Source organism: Gastrolobium bilobum, unplaced genomic scaffold (assembly GCF_033153095.1).
Source record: "Gastrolobium bilobum isolate Gb01-03AN ecotype WA unplaced genomic scaffold, APGP_CSIRO_Gbil_v1 utg5152, whole genome shotgun sequence".
Lineage (NCBI taxonomy): Eukaryota > Viridiplantae > Streptophyta > Magnoliopsida > Fabales > Fabaceae > Gastrolobium > Gastrolobium bilobum.
In genome coordinates, this window is record NW_026898358.1 from 109834 (window position 1) to 125964 (window position 16131).

Sequence of the window (16131 nt, forward strand, 5' to 3'; positions counted from 1 at the left end):
TTACAACTTTTCTGTTAACATTCAAGCATTTTGGATAATTTTGTTTTCTTGAACCTTCTTTTTCTTCTTTTAGAGCATTCTTTAAGTAACTTATTCCATGTCATTAACAACACTGTTTGAAGATCGATGAATAGTGAATGTCTCATGCATGCGTCGTCACCTTTTTCATTCCAGGATCCTCAATTACTAGCTTGTTTAAATAATTTATCTCCATTAAAGCAGCCTGTCAACACCTACCAAGACACTCTTTCTTCATACTGCTTACTTGATGAACTAGATTCTGCAATTCTTGGATACAGACCTTCGATGCTGTTTGGAAGGTTTGGTAACTTTATTAATGAATTTTGCATTTCTTTCTCTCTCCTTTTAATAGATGATGCTCTCTGGCTTGTTTCTTGACCAAATTTGCCTACATTTGACAGTGGCCTTAATATTGGAGATGAGAGTCTTCTTCAAAATTCTGAAGAACCTTTATCTTTGTCAATGGAACCTAAGATGGTTCATCAAGAAGCCAGCATAAGTTGATGAACGAGGAAAAATACAAGATGTTGAATGGCCTTCTGTTAGTTGTAAATTTTGCATTGATTAATGAATTCGTTTTTTATACTGTTATCTGCAATAAGCTCAATGTCGTTTTGGTACGGAAATTATGGTATTTTTGTAATTTTAATTCATTTCAGGGTTATTATAGTCTTTATAATTATAATTTTTTTTTCAATCTAAAAACGATGTTATTTCAAAAACAAATGCAGATAACTTATCTGCAATATCTGCATAAATATTTTTCTATTATTTAATACCTGCATTTTAAGTTCTGTTGGGCAGTTAATGACTCAATTTGCTGAAATGGCCCAAAAGAGTGAGAAATCGGCCCATGATAGTATCTGGCTTAGTGAATGGCAATTTTGTGAATTCTACTCACATTTTGTCATATTATTGTTATTACAGAAATTGAAGCACGTGGACAATTTGCTGAAGTTGGAAGGATTTTGGACCATTGGATGCAAAAGGAATCTAAAGGACAGCAATGATCTGAAGCTACGGGAACTTTAGTTTTTTTGAAGTTTAGTTAGGACACTTGAAGTTAGTTTTATCAGTTTTCAGTTTTAGTTGTAAGTTCTCTTTCGAAGAAAGCACGAGAAAGAAGAATATTTTGGAGGAATTCAAGAATATCATAACTTCAACTGCAATCTGTGATTTCAGCACTCTTTTGCTAAGCATTTTCTTTCCTGAACAATTACATTTAAAGCTTATGGTCTGTACTCTGATACTCAGTTACTTTTGAAGTTGGTTCAATGCATTGTTATTTTAGTTTTAATGTTTCTTTCGAAGTTATTGGAATGATGAGTTTCTAATTCTTTCCTGGGTTCCGGAAGAATTGGTGTGTTCCCATTAATTAGAATTACCTGTTTAGCACAATCTTGATTTTCAATTTGCAATGTCTTGATGTTTGAAGGCTTTGGGAATGGTCTTAGAATCATTTTTCATGAATCTTGATTGGGAAATTGAGATGCATGAACGTTGTTGATTGAATGTTTTATGATCAGGGATGATTTGAAGTGAAAGTTGAGATTTACATAAATGAATTTGATTTAATACCCGGGGATTAGAGCCAGCAAAACGGGTTTGGCTCGACGGGCAAATTCACCCAGCCCGTTAAATGGCGTGGGGCGGGCTGAATTTTTCAACTCATCCCAAATATGAGGCAACCTGAGTTCATTTTTTGACGGATAAATGCCGGGCATAGGCAGACCGAGACCGAGACGAGTCAGTGTAAAATAGGCTCGGGTCAACCCGTCAAACGGGGCTGGGTGAGCCGAGTTTTTCAACCCAATTTCAAAAGTGGAGCGGCCCCCGCCCACTTTGCCACCTTTACCAGATACAAGTTTGAATTGATTTGATTGTAGGTTTAGGAAAATGCAGAAAAGTGCTACAACTTTTATTAAGAAAGTGTTATAGCAACTAAAAAATGTAGGAATGCTAAATAAAAGGGAAAATCATAAATTCCAGAACTGCAGTGTTTGATATCTGATTGTTAATTGTAATAGATTTGATTTGAGTTACCTTGTATAATCAAAGCTGATTTTTTTTTTTTTTTTGGTAAACAAATCAAAGCTGATTTTAGCTTGTAGTGATTGAATTTTTAGTTAAAAAATGAATACTTAAGTTTCAAGAAACTAGGATAGAAGTTGATTAAAAAAGTTAAATACATTATTCTTTGTGCAACGATGTTTATCATCTGATTACTGATACATATACTATTGATTTGTGCTTGTTAGCACAAAAACAAAGCATTTAAATTTTTGAAAATTCGATTCTAACAAAACAGCTATTCAATAATGCAGAGGTAGAGTAAAAATTTTTCGTACACTTTGTTTTTGAGGAACAATATTGTCTTGCTGTCTTTACATCAGACAGATTTTACTTAATTTGTTATTGACCCACAAGATTTTAAGTCGCAGCTTACAGAAAATGAATGGAATGATCGTCGAGATTGTACCCCTCAGTTAAAGCCAGAGCCGCCTCAGGATGTTAAAGTATGTGGAAATTGTGGTAAGATAAAGTCAGCCTTACACATAAGATCAGAAAACATGTCGAGAAATGGTTCCGAAGTACAATTAGACTCTCTTTTTTCTGGTTTATTTTAGTGCTCTAAGGGCAGCTAGAGAAACTTCTTTGGTTTATTTCATGTACCATATCATTGGTCATGGTCATAGCGATTACTTATTGTTCTGGACGACTTATTAGGTTAAGGAAATAGGACCTTATTCATGAATATAATATATCTTAAGTATGGGGAAAGAATATAATCGAAGACATTTCTATGAATGATTTGCTTACTAAAGATTTTAGTCATTTAGAATGAGAAGTGCGGTCTAGAGGAATTATGTACTTGGTAAAGATTAATCTATCATAGAAATATCGCAGGTATAAAGAGTCAATTCAATTCAAGTGAAGCCTATCAATGGTTTATATACTTTTCTAACATGTCTCCTCACACAAGAAATGTGGATAATGTACAGGCTCAAATATCTATGCTAAGAAATTTCACGATAGAAAGTATTGTCATGTTCTTCGTGATGCATTTCACAAAAAAGGCAAAGAAAAACACTTGCACAATCAACAAGATATATCTTCAATGACTCCCTTTGTTTCAGTCTAGTAAATCAAGTAACATTTCCCGGAAATCTTCCGTTTGCAACGCTCTGAATTTTGGGATTTATATAGGAGCAATAGCATAAAGGCTAAGACCAACAAATACCAATGACATCAAAGGGTTAATTAGTTTCAGTTTGTCTCCTCTTTGGCTGCCTCCCCAATTGATCTTCAGATGATCTTTCCTCTCCATTCCTCTTTCTTCTTTCACTCCCTGATGAATCTTCCTTCTTGTCAAGTAGGGAAAGAAATCTTTGAAAACGACCAGAAACTGAACTAACATTAGAAGCAGGTTCAGAAGGATCAGAATGCCACAGCTGGAGCATAATCTGCAAAAAATATATGACAAGAGCAATAAAGCAAGCTATCCCGCAAATGAGAAAGAGACCCCAGAAGCTTTTAAGCTGAAGACGATCTGATTCAATTTCAGCATTATCTAAACTACAGGTGCTTCGTGTCATCCACTTATCATGAATCCGCTGCAGATCACCAGTTTCAGAAAGTTGTAGAATGGCAGTTGACAAATCCACAGCCAAAGGGGAGTCCCGAGGGAATGCCTAGCATAACAAAACAAAAAAAATAAAATTATTCTTACGATGATAACTCTGAATGATGAGTTAGTCAGATGCATATATTAACAATTTACCGTATTGATTAGCAACTTGAGGTGGAAAAGAAGAATACAAAAGCAAGATTCAAGATATTTGAAAGACAATCTACTCACAGATGGGCGGAACATATCCTAATATCCATGCCAACATATTTAAAACAAAATAACATTGTTGAACACATTAAATGATGAGTTAGCCACATGCATATATTACCATATTATGGTGAAAAGACAACAAAACATGTAATTGAGGTTGAGGATTATGTTTAATCTTGGTCATTGATTCACTTTTCCCATAAAAACTTTTGAAAGATACACAATAACCTCAGCTGTCAGTAACACAATTAAATAACATTTTTTGTTGAGGTAGGATCCTTTGACACCAATGTCAAATTTGAAATTAGATACCTCATACGATAGCCGTTAGATCAAAAAAGATCAATGGTGTCACATGCTTACAAATCAGAAGCGTTGATCTTTTTTTATCCAACGGCTCTCAGTGAGATGTCAAATTTTAAATTTGACACTGGTATCAAAAGATCCTACCTGTTTTTTGTTTCCACTAAAGTAATGATCTAAAAGGTAGATACTTACAAAACCCCAGCCACTTCTGGTGAACTCCTGACCTACAATCCTAAATGTGCACTGAGTTGATAAGAAGATTTCGACATAGGGTCGCTCGTCAACAATAGCAGCAACACCTCCTTTATCAGGACCAAGCTGGAGTGCCTTGGCATATGCTTCTGGAGATCCAAGGGCAACAAGTCTAGATTTGGATATTCCAATATCCTCAGTCAAGTAACGTTCTGCGAATGAACCCACTTGGAACCCTATAGGTTCATCACTAGCTTTTAAGCTATCTATTCCATTGATAGGAGAATATAACTGCTGCACTGTGAGTATGGATGTTAAACTTGCTGTGTAGCTGGAATTGATGATTAAAACCACAAACAACCATATGAGTACCACCACACGACCAAGAGTGCTCACCGTATTCTCTCCTGCAGAAGCAATGAAGAAAAAACTAATAAACTTTTTTCATTATATCCTTCCAACAAACAAGAGTATCTGGAGTATCACTTACTGTGGGAAAAAAATAGAGTTGACAGACTAAACCTGCAGGCACGGTAAAAATAGATGGATCAGAAACAATTGAGATCACCCAGTTCAAGTATGATGATGAATCATATCCTGCAACTGCTCCACACAACAGTAAGCTATAACTGTAAATTTTGAAATGCTTTTTACAGCCCATTTATAAGCATAATGACATGAAAAACCAGTAAACATGGTACAAGAAACAGATATGTGTTGCCTATGTTTTCCATGGACCACAACTGAAGCTACTTGTTAGTAATAGTCTTCGTTTATAGCATGGCATATATAAGAAGTATGCAACTGTTAAGCCAAGCACAGCAGTAGGATAATCAAATAAATAACTGACCATAAAATGGTTATAATTTGTTGTTTAGGTGAACCCCTGAACTCATCATTAATCCTGTGTTCCAATGTCCATACAACTATCCCAACGAAAAAGAAGAAACAAGCAGTCACAAGCCACATTTGTGGAGTGAATGGCTGTAGGAAAGACCAACCGCCAGAATTGATTTTCTTAAAAGGAGCCACCACTACAAGTCCAGACGCAGCATATGGCTGAGTAAAATCTACAATCCTTGTCCGATTTGTGACAATGGCAATGTCACCAATAGCACCATCAAAGTACTGTACCAAATACATGAACGAATTAGCCAGTTGAATAAAATACTGATGGTACAAAATGTTAGCATACATATATATATATATAGAAGATCAGATTTATCAGGCAGTACTTACGCCAGCGGTGATTAAGTTGACAAGTTCTGTGTAGCTTGGATTTTTGTGACCATCTCCGAATGGGACAAAGAGGTATGGAACACCATATGGTAACAAGTTTACAGCTGCAGTGAAAACATCAATACAGAAACCTTTAAACATATCCGTTCCCTGCACCGGCGATAAAAATTCACGGAAACTGACTCGGATAGGCACACCAATTCTCAATTGTTTTCCATTATTTGGGAAGACCCATCCACGGGGTTTCGAGACTGTTTCTCCAGGCCATAGCACGCCCTGAAGCTGCTGGTTTGCACTTGATTTATTAGGTGGCTTAGTATACAATGTCTCAGGAGGTATAATTGACAGACCAGAATAGTTGGACCAGTAACCAACCCGACGAATCCCAGTTCCAACCACATTAATAACATCAAAGGCAGGACGAACAAGAGATCTGTCTGATTGAAATTTCATTGGACCTGTTAATCCAACAAAATCACTCTGCAATATGTTATTCAGGAGAAGTGTTCCATTATCAAAAATGCTCATTGCATCAAGGTTAAGAGCACCTCCCTTATCATCATGTAAACTTGTGTAATTGGTACACGAAACGATCCCACCCTGGTTGAAAAATGCATCAATAGCATGTGCAACCAGCCAAATAGAATCGTAAGCGTAGAGGCCATAAGAATGTAACCCCAAAGAGCCACCAGTTAACTTGTTCCACCCGGAGAAAAATGCTTTTTTTCTATCTGAATCAGGTGTATGCTGGCGCAAAACAAGCACTCCCTGCAGATCATCCATTGTATCTGAAGGGAGAGAAGCAGAATCTAGAACAGATGAGAGCCAATCTGTGGCTATCCACACATAGCCATTCCCTGTCATCTCAAGATGACGTGCCACATTGAAGACCATAAATCCTGAGTCAGGATGTACATGGAGAACAATGACTCTAGATTGCATCATTGTCACCTCAACAAGCAAATTCATGATTTCACCCCGGTCAACTCCAGGTCCAGATTTAATTCCTGCCTTGAAGGAGATTCTACAGCGCCTGCTTGCTAGTTCATCATCTAATGCAGCCACACCATTTCGTCCATAATCATCATCTACATATATGGAAATGACCTCCTTCCAACCATAATAATCAATGATTTCAGCAACTGCAGTCATTTGGTACAAATCACTCTGTGTTGTCCTCACAAAGAATGGGAACTGCAGTGATGAGAGCGTAGGATCTGTTGCGGCAAATGACAACAGAGGAACACGGAGCTCATCTGCAACATGGGATAGTATGTGGGCAACCACAGAAGATTGTGGACCTAATATAGCAACTACATCAGTCTCCATGAACCGCAAAGCTGCAATCAATACGATATATTTATCACTGAATCTGAGTAATGCAGTCTCTCTAGCAAAGCAAAGCAAACAAGTGGGTATACAATTAAAATTGAAGAATAGAATAGAATAGATTACCTTGAACCATGCCCATAAAACCACTGCAATTGGAATTTTCCATACTGAGAACAAGTTTTGTTCCATGTAGAATGCTTGTATTGGCGTTTACATCATTCACTGCTTCCTCCATGGCAATTTTAGCCACTTTCCCAATTGTGGATTCGAAGGTGAAGATGGCTCCAATGTTCACAACAGCGGGTCTTGAGGATGACACATTTGCAGCAGCCACATACTGATGAGATACTGATACTCCGAAATAAGGGAGCAACATCAACCAACAAAGAACCCAAAACAAATTCATCTCAACTAAACAAACCAGGGGCATTGAAATTTTTAACCATTCATTAGACCCGATTCCGAAGCAAAAGCTACCATCTTATCTGTGAGAGAGAAAAAAAGGTAAACTTGAAAAAAAAAAAAAAAAAAAAGGGAAAAATCCATGATGAAGTGCAGACCAATCATAGGGAGGAAGTGTGCCAAAATCTTATGAACATGTTTTTCATTCTCAGCCGTGTTACGATAAGAACCAGCATTCTAATAAAAACCGCAAAACCATTTGAGATTTTGGTCTAAAAACGATGTTCACGTGTTAATTTACAAAGAAAAGATGATGGAAAAACGCAACACGCAAGTGCTAAGCAGAGATGGTCGTCATTTAGCAATCAGAACGGAGTAATAGTAACTTAGGATAAGGAAGGCAAACAGTGAAGCACAAACAAACGAAAAAGGTTACGAAAACTAGGAAAGAAATATCTTAGATATGAAGAGAAAAAAGGTATCTAACCTACAGTAGTGGAAAAGAGGAGAAACAACTCCCATAGCTATGTGAATGTGAATGTGAATGTTATGTCGATTAGAGATGAAGGAATCGAAATGTTGCTAGCAAGAACACTAGACAGTAGAAACGACAAGTGGGTCTGGGAGGGGATTCATTAACAAACTAATTAAGCATCCCTGAATTTTTTTTTTTTTGAGTTACCAACCCTAATTATATCTTTGAGCCTTCTGGTATTCTCACGAGCTTCGACTCTTTGAGCCGGCTACGGGACTAATCCGGAGTGCGGGGAACAGTGATGGCTAAAGGTTCAGCCCCTTCCCAAGAATGAGCGTGAATCGAACACATATCTAACCCCACTAACTCAGCGCCAAATTACCAACTGCACCCATTCGGTACATCCCTGAAAATCTTATCCCACACCAAACAAAACATCCTTAGCACACGTTAACATCTTTTAATTTTAAGCTTCTTTCTCCCAAAATTTCAATTTCAATTGACTAATAACAATAACGGAATGAGCTCGAGAATCAAGATTAACCTTGTTGCCCTCAATTTGGGCAATGGGAAGCCGCATGTTATAACTTGAACAGTCGATAGTTGATACACATTCTCGAACAATAATTTAGTCATTGGTAAATTGGTGGATGCAAATTGTGGAATTTTAAATGTATTAATTTTTTTTTTTTACAATAATAATATTGAGGTTTAAACTGATGATTTCATGCAAACAACTAAATTCCCTCATCATTGACAGTATAAGATATTATATTATATACATATCATTGACAATGTTAATATATGGTAGTCTTATGATGCACGAACACTGAACATGATACGACACGCCGACACGTTAATTCTAAAAAATGTCATATTTCGACACGTTGGGACACGTTTAGATATTAAATAAAATTTTTAATATATATAATATAATTTATATTTAATACATATAAGAGTCCATAATAAGTCATATAACAAATCAAATATTTAAATTTCATAATATAAATATAAATAATTTTTCGTATTTTGTTAATTTTTCATATCAAATTTCATAACAGAAAAAAGTTAATTTATAAATTATTTCTTTTATTTTTAGTTAACAAAATAAAATTAAGATTAAAAAAAAAATACGTGTCCAAGCGTTGACCGCGTATCCGAACATGTCGGAGCGTTGTCCGTGTCAAACACGTGTCGGAGACGCAAAATTTTGGAAATGGAGGGTGTCCGTGCTTTGGTGTATGGAACTACATGGTTACTTTGGTAATCAACTTTCAACCATCTTTCTTGGCTGGTGTAAGGGGCAAAAATTAATTAATAATTTCCATATCGTAAATCTAGTATCATCAAATCCATCAATAATATAAATATAATTGCAAATTGTGATGGACATGCCTTATATTTCCGCAATGATAAAAAAGAAATTTATATGCTCTTATATTATTTGTTAATATATATCAAATTATAGTAGCTCAATTGATGCATGGCAGGTGAAGAGGTAGAAATAAAAATATGTGTTTAATCTTTCACAGTGTCATCGTTGGGAGGGGTTTAAAGCCTAGACCCACCCTAAACAGGATTGTCTCCGGTAAAAATAATTGTGATTTATCTACCAAAAAAAAAAATTTGCTAACATAATAATAGTATGTTTGAACAAGAAGAAAATAACAATATTTATTTTGTTTTTTATTTCATAACTTGATATTGTGTTATTAGAAATCTAAATCCAGACCAAAACTATTAAAATAACAAAAAAAAGCATATTTCGTGAGTTTGTGTGTATATAATAAGTAAGTAAATAAGTAAATGTTTTTATTATTTTTAATATATAATTTGTTTCACAATTTTCTTATTATTATTTGATATAAGCAGCATATAATATCGACGTCTCTTTCGACAAATATAAATGTAAATCTAAAAAGCCTTCAAACTTGCAGCTCAGTAGTTGTTACAGGGCTGAGTATGTGGCAAGAGAACTTGAGAATTCAATTTCCACTAAATATATTTTCAAGGAGGGATGAGGAGCTTAACTCAAAAAGTTGAGAGTTTGTGGAGATATCCAAATATCTCATTTATCTCAAAGAAATAATTAAAGACCATGTAAAAGTGAAAAAAGCTTCAAACTTGTGTGGCTTTAGCATGTGTTTGGGGACAAAGGATATGTACTGGAATAAAGATTTGTACGGGGAACGAAGCAAAGCCGCTGTTCCTTCCTTTTTCAATTGCAGAATTAAAGAATTTAGTGGATGCACTGCACACAGACAGAAATATTACCATGTGAAGATGGAGCAGCTGTTTCGTGTAACATTGATGAAAGTTTCATTGTTTGGCAAATTTTGTATTCAAATATTATCTTAATAGTATTTTTTATCAAATTATCACGCGACGTAATTTATTATGATTGATAATGAATTACGTTCGTCGATGATTTTGTGACACGTAACATATTTTTTGTACACAAAAATTGACTAGACGAAATTCATTACTAGTAATAATGAATTTGGTACGTAATGTAGTCACATGCCATGAAAGCATAAGCCACAATTGATGGTAAAAAATATTGTTCGATTTGGATAAAAAAATTATTCAATAACGACACTTTGATCCATGTTCCGCGTTTCGTAAAAGTGAAGGATAAACTAGGAATTGAAATAGGGAAAACTGTTTATCTTTTTGAATGACATAATTTATATCTTTTCACTCTCACAAAGTAGTGAGATCCACACCTTTAATTTTTTTGTCAACTCTCTCTCCTTCTTTATCTATCTATTTCTCTCTCTTAAAATGACACAACTTTACATCCTTTAAAATGACACATACTTTTCTCAGTGTAATAATAATAATAATAATAATAATATGAAATAAAATTGCTTGTGGACGCCGTCCAATGAATAAAATTCAAGCTTTTTTCAACTTACCCTTGTTTATTTTTCAATTTGTCTCTTTTCCTGGCGTTTTTAACGTTGATCTACATTATTGGCACAAAATTCTCCTTGCTTTTAATTATTGTTTTGATTTGTCTTAGCTAACTTTGATTTCTGATAATAATTGAGATCCAATCCGGCCCACTTGCGCGTTCTTACTACTTTATAGACTTTCATGCTTTGACATCAATATAAATTAAATATTTATTTTCATATATTAAATTAATGTATATTAGTTTAAAAATGTTTCACTTCTTTAAAGAATTTAAATAAACTCTGTATTATTTTTATAATTTTCAATATTGGAATTTTCCATATTGAGAACAAGTTTTGTTCCATGTAGAATGCTTGTATTGGCGTTTACATCCTACACTGCTTCCTCCATGGCAATTTTAGCCACTTTCCCAACTGCGGATTAGAACTTAGAAGGTGAAGATGGCTCCAATGTTCACAACGGCGGGTCTTGAGGATGACACATTTGCAGCAGCCACATACCGAGATACAAATAAGGGAGCAATATCACCCAACAAAGAACCCAAAACAAATTCATCTCAACTAAAACAACAAACTTGGGGCATTGAAATTTTTAAGCATTCATTACACCCGATTCCGAAGCAAAAGCTACCATCTTATCTGAGGAAAAAAAAATGAATATGTGCCAAAATCATTGGGAAGTGTGCCAAAATCTCATGAATATGTTTCTCATTCTCGAGTAAATCTACAGTGAAATGGGAGCACATCCATCTTTATCAAAAAAAAAATAAAAAAAAAATACGAAATGAAATAATTATAAAAATATGGCTTATATTTATCTCATTCAACACAAGATAAATTAAATTCTTACACACATAACAAAAATGGATCTCATTTCTATTTTTTTTTCTCTTCAATTATTTGTTGATCCCTTTATAATTTTATTTCACTAACATAAGATAACTCAACTCCAACCTATGTAGCACCGATACTAACACGAGACAATACTCTGACATTTTAATTCTAAAAAATGTTAGATTTTGATAACATAAGATATCACAAATATTTATATTAAATTCAATAAAATAGTAATAGTAATCCAACGAATCTAATAGTTAGAACTAAAAACGCAACGCAACTGTAAAGAACCATTTCAACCCAAAACCTTAAAGCGTTGGGTAAGGGCTTTTTTTAATGATTTATATTGTTCTCTAACAGCAACGAATCTAATAGTTGGAGTGTCGAGAAATGTCGGAATGTCGGACATGACACGCTAATAGTTGGAGTGTCGGACATGACACGTTAGAATTTTTGAAGTGTCGGTGCTTCAGACTCCAACAACATAAAAAAATTATTTTTCTAGTAAATATAGTATAATTTTTTTTTCATATTTGATAAAAGGTATATTCGAGTAATCGGTACATCTGAAAATATTTTTATTTCTCAATAATGATACGGAGCGCATCTTTTGTATTACACGCATGTCTAGTACCGAATGCAATGGTGTATTTATACTATGGGAAATATTTTTAGGAAAATAATTATTTTATGTTGTAGAAATAAAATTTCCACAAGTAAGAGGAGAGAAAAAAAGAGTGGTGGGACCCAATCTTTTTTTGAATGTGTAAAAAAATTATTTATCTAAAGTAAAATGAGATAAACATAACTTTTATACTATATATTACCAATAATATTTAGTATAAAATATAAAAATTACTTTTCTTTTTTCAATATAATAGCAACAGATGTGGCGTGCTCTTATAAGTCTGTTATATCTACATTTTCGCATGATAGGACAGGAACCAGCATTCTAAATTCTAATGTAGACCGCGAAACTGTTTCGGATTTTTGTCTAAAAACGATATCCACGTGTTAATTTACAAAAAAAGATGATGGAAAAATTTAACTGCTAAGCAGAGCTGGTCGTCATTTAGTAATCGGAACGAAGTAAAATAGTAACTTGGGATTACAAAGCCAAGCAAACGAAAATAGGAAAGAAATATAATAATAATACTTCTATATTTGGGACTTAGATATGAAGAGAAAAAAGGTATCTAACATACAGTAGTGGAAAAGAGAAGAAACAACTCCCATAACTATGTGACTGTAATGTGGATTAGTGATGAAGGAAACGAAATGTTGCTAGCAAGAACACTAGACTCTAGAAACGACAAGTGGGTCTGGGAGGGGATTCACGAGACCTGCTACAAATTGCTAATTAACAAACTAATTAAGCATCTCTAAGGGTACCAAATTTCTTTTGTTTTCCGTGATTCTTTGGTTAAGTAAATAAGAATGCATCATTTGTTACAGGATTTTTAAAATTTTCCTGGCAATTTGATTTTTTCGGGATTTTTTTTTGTGTGTAAATTTTTTTGAAAAAATCATCTAGTAATACCATTCAGAAGGTGGTATTTTAAGATTTCTATGACAAGAAAAAATTTAACACAATTAAACACAACATCAACAAAATTAATCCAATATTCTCGGGAATATGTTAGTCTACCAAACAACTTTTTAGTAACATTTCCAGAAAACTCATTTTCTCATCATTTTCTTGGAAATCGTAATTTCCGGATAAAAAAAAATTTCTCCTATATCAAACGCTCCCTAAAACCTTATCTGACACCAAACAAAAACATCCTCAGCACACGTGAACATCTTTTAATTTTGGGTCTAGTGTTTTTTATATTATACGAAATAAATTTATCTCCTATACACATATAAAGTGTGTGTCTCATATAGGCTCATATGAATTGAAGAAGCCCTTTAATTTTAAGCTTCCTACTTTCTCCCAAAACTTCAATTTCAATTGTCAGTCGTGATTCTGATCCGCCTAACCACTCTCCCATGCCTAAAATTAAAATAAAAACAAGAATAACCGAATAAGCTCAAGAATTACGTTTAACTTTGTTGCCCTAAATTTGGGTAATGGGAAGTGAACTATTGGTGATGTATGAGAACCATGTATGTACCCTCAAGGGGTGAAGTAAGTCACTATAGGAGTGTCCTTGACAACAATGATATAGACCAAAGCTATGCAAAGATTTCTCATATGCTATATATGACAACAGGGGTTGTTAAACGGCTACAATAGCTCTCAATATCGATAGAGTAACCGTTCATAAAAATAGTGAATAACATGTGTTCATGGTGGATAAGAAGGGGGTAATTATACTTAGGGCTAGGCTCCATCCAGGTGCGGAGAGAGGGGTTTGGGGAGAACCATTATAGTCTGGCTTTGCTGGGCAAAACATCTTGCAGCTGTTGTCAGTGATTTAGCGACTACTGTGCAGGATAAAGTGAAGGGGACATTCCAAGTAGGGATGAATAAAATGAGCCAATCCGTCGGGTTAGCTCGTAACTCGCATAAAATGAGCCAGGTTGAGTTGTCAAAAAAAGCTGACAACTAGAGGCAGCTCAAAAAAAATCGAGTCAACCCGCAGGTCAAACAAGTTAACTCGCGGGTTATCCTTTTTTTATTTATTAAAAAAATACAAAAGAATAATAAAGGCGTCAAATTTGTTCAAAGAAAGTAGAAACCTAAAGGCTAAATCCCAAATGCATACATTGTCGTCGTTGCACTTTGCTGCTGTCGTTGCCATTCAACCACTGTGATCACAGCTACTATCGCCGCTGGCCAAGTATGCATAGGTTCTATGTTTAGCGTATTTAGTGGCTAGTAAGTAGCGATTATATTAAGTGTTTTCCTTTGCAATAAATATCTTATATCAAATGAAAATCATTTCCTTAGCTTCCCCACCAAATGTACTGGATGAGTGTGACAAAGGCTATTTTCCCCCCCTTTTTTCAAGTCAACCCTAACTGGCTCGGGTTGGGTTGGGTTTTCTGCCTCATTTTTTTTCATGCCAACCCTAAGCCGGCTCATTTTTTTGGGTTGCAAACAGGTTGGGCCGGATCGAGTCTGGTTGGCCCGTGTTGCCACCCCTAATTCCAACGTAAGACCTTGCATGTCTTACATTGGGAAGTCTGGTATGTTAGTACTGATATGGAAACATTGTCATGGCTGCAATGGTACATCAGGGTTAATGTATCAGAGGTGATATGGGCCAGTATTGTTGGGCCTGCCAATTGGGTTGGCCGGAACAAAAAAACCCCCACCTTGGTAACATGCCAAGTCATGGTGCTGAGATGAAAGGGAGATTGGTTACACCGGGCGAATAAACATGTTTAGGCAGGATTCATGCAAGTCGCTCGTTCTAATCGTATATGACCGGTAAATCGAGGTTGGTCACGCTGACTGATGTTCTCCGTTGTTGAGCTTATCATTATAATAGGGGAGACTTTATGACGAATTGAAATAAGTGCGATCAGTAAATAATCGCTCGGTTAGTTACAGGGATCACGCGTATAACTCACGATTCGGGGCAACCAAGTGATTTTAGCACCATGACTGTTGATGTTCCCACATACGATGTTGATGAACTGTTGGTGTTCGTAAAGAGCCACTAACGTATCCCTCAAGGGGTGAAGTATATCAATCTAGGGGTACTCCTTGAAGCAATGTAGAGACTGAGGCTAACATGAGTTTCCCATGTGCTATATATCAAAAGGGGAGTGTGTGTAAGTGGCTATTGTTACTCTTCACTCTTCCAGAGTAACAATCATAAATAGAATAGAAGACTTAATCCTCTTTCAGTAGGAGTTGAGGGTACTTAGATAGGAGACCCCTCTCTCCACGTGGGAGTGAGAATAATAAGTGACTTAATAGTTGTATCATCTAGCCAAGTATTGGCACTGAGACAAGACATGTTGCATCTATTGTCGCAGTAATGCAGGAATAAAGGATATCTCCAGTAATGAGCTTTTATGGCTCATCATGAGATGCCCTCTAGAAGGTTCTAGATATAAATTATTAGTAATGGATCCAATTTAATGGGCCTAAGAGGGTTAGCCTGAATAGAAAAGACATAATTGATACAAATTATTTACTACACTTTTTTTTACAATAATAATGTTGAGGTTTAAACTAATGATTTCATACAAACAATTAAATTCCCTCATCACCTATCCCATGCCTATGGCTTAAATGTAGTACATTGTCCTAGTATTGTATCAATAGTTATTATTGTTATTGTCTATAAGGGGACGTTTGGTACAGGAGAAATTTTTTGGTGTCTGGGAATCATGACTACCAAGAATATGATAGGAAAGTGAATTACCCAGGAATGTTATAAAAAAGCTGTTTGGTATGCGAAAATATTACTGAGATTTTTGTAAAATTTACTGAGTCTTTGTTTGGTTGATTGTGAAATATTAATGGGAATGTGAGGTTATTTTACAAAAATAACCTCACCCTTACTTTATTTATTTATTTATTTTTTTAACACACAGAGAATCATCGTTATTTTGTTTTTGCCAACCTTCAAGGCAAGCTGTGACTTTTTTTATCGACCATCTTGCTC

The 16131-nt window shown here is 35.1% G+C and overlaps 1 protein-coding gene and 1 non-coding gene across 2 annotated transcripts; both read right to left on the reverse strand.

The window, feature by feature from the left end:
* Positions 1-3210: 3210 nt before the first annotated feature.
* Positions 3211-7181, reverse strand: LOC133315254 (glutamate receptor 3.3). The gene is made up of 6 exons (XM_061516843.1): positions 7055-7181; positions 5600-6939; positions 5211-5488; positions 4851-4882; positions 4361-4767; positions 3211-3713 (listed from the first exon to the last, which is right to left on the reverse strand). The coding sequence occupies exons 1-6, from the start codon at positions 7164-7166 to the stop codon at positions 3279-3281; spliced, it is 2604 nt and encodes an 867-aa protein (XP_061372827.1). The 5' UTR covers positions 7167-7181; the 3' UTR covers positions 3211-3278.
* Positions 7182-16034: 8853 nt separating this feature from the next.
* LOC133315270 (small nucleolar RNA snoR86) lies at positions 16035-16131 on the reverse strand. Its single transcript, XR_009752050.1, has one exon. It is a non-coding gene; the product is annotated as a small nucleolar RNA snoR86 (small nucleolar RNA).

Bases quoted from the DNA above. Each gene is read 5' to 3' on its own strand.
- LOC133315254 (XM_061516843.1), bottom strand. From the start codon at position 7,166: ATGGAGGAAGCAGTGAATGATGTAAACGCCAATACAAGCATTCTACAT. The intron at 4,768-4,850 runs GTAAGTGATACT...TTGCTTCTGCAG, and splicing joins AACTCTATTTTTTTCCCACA to GAGAGAATACGGTGAGCACT. The intron at 3,714-4,360 runs GTAAGTATCTAC...TTGTTATGCTAG, and splicing joins CCAGAAGTGGCTGGGGTTTT to GCATTCCCTCGGGACTCCCC.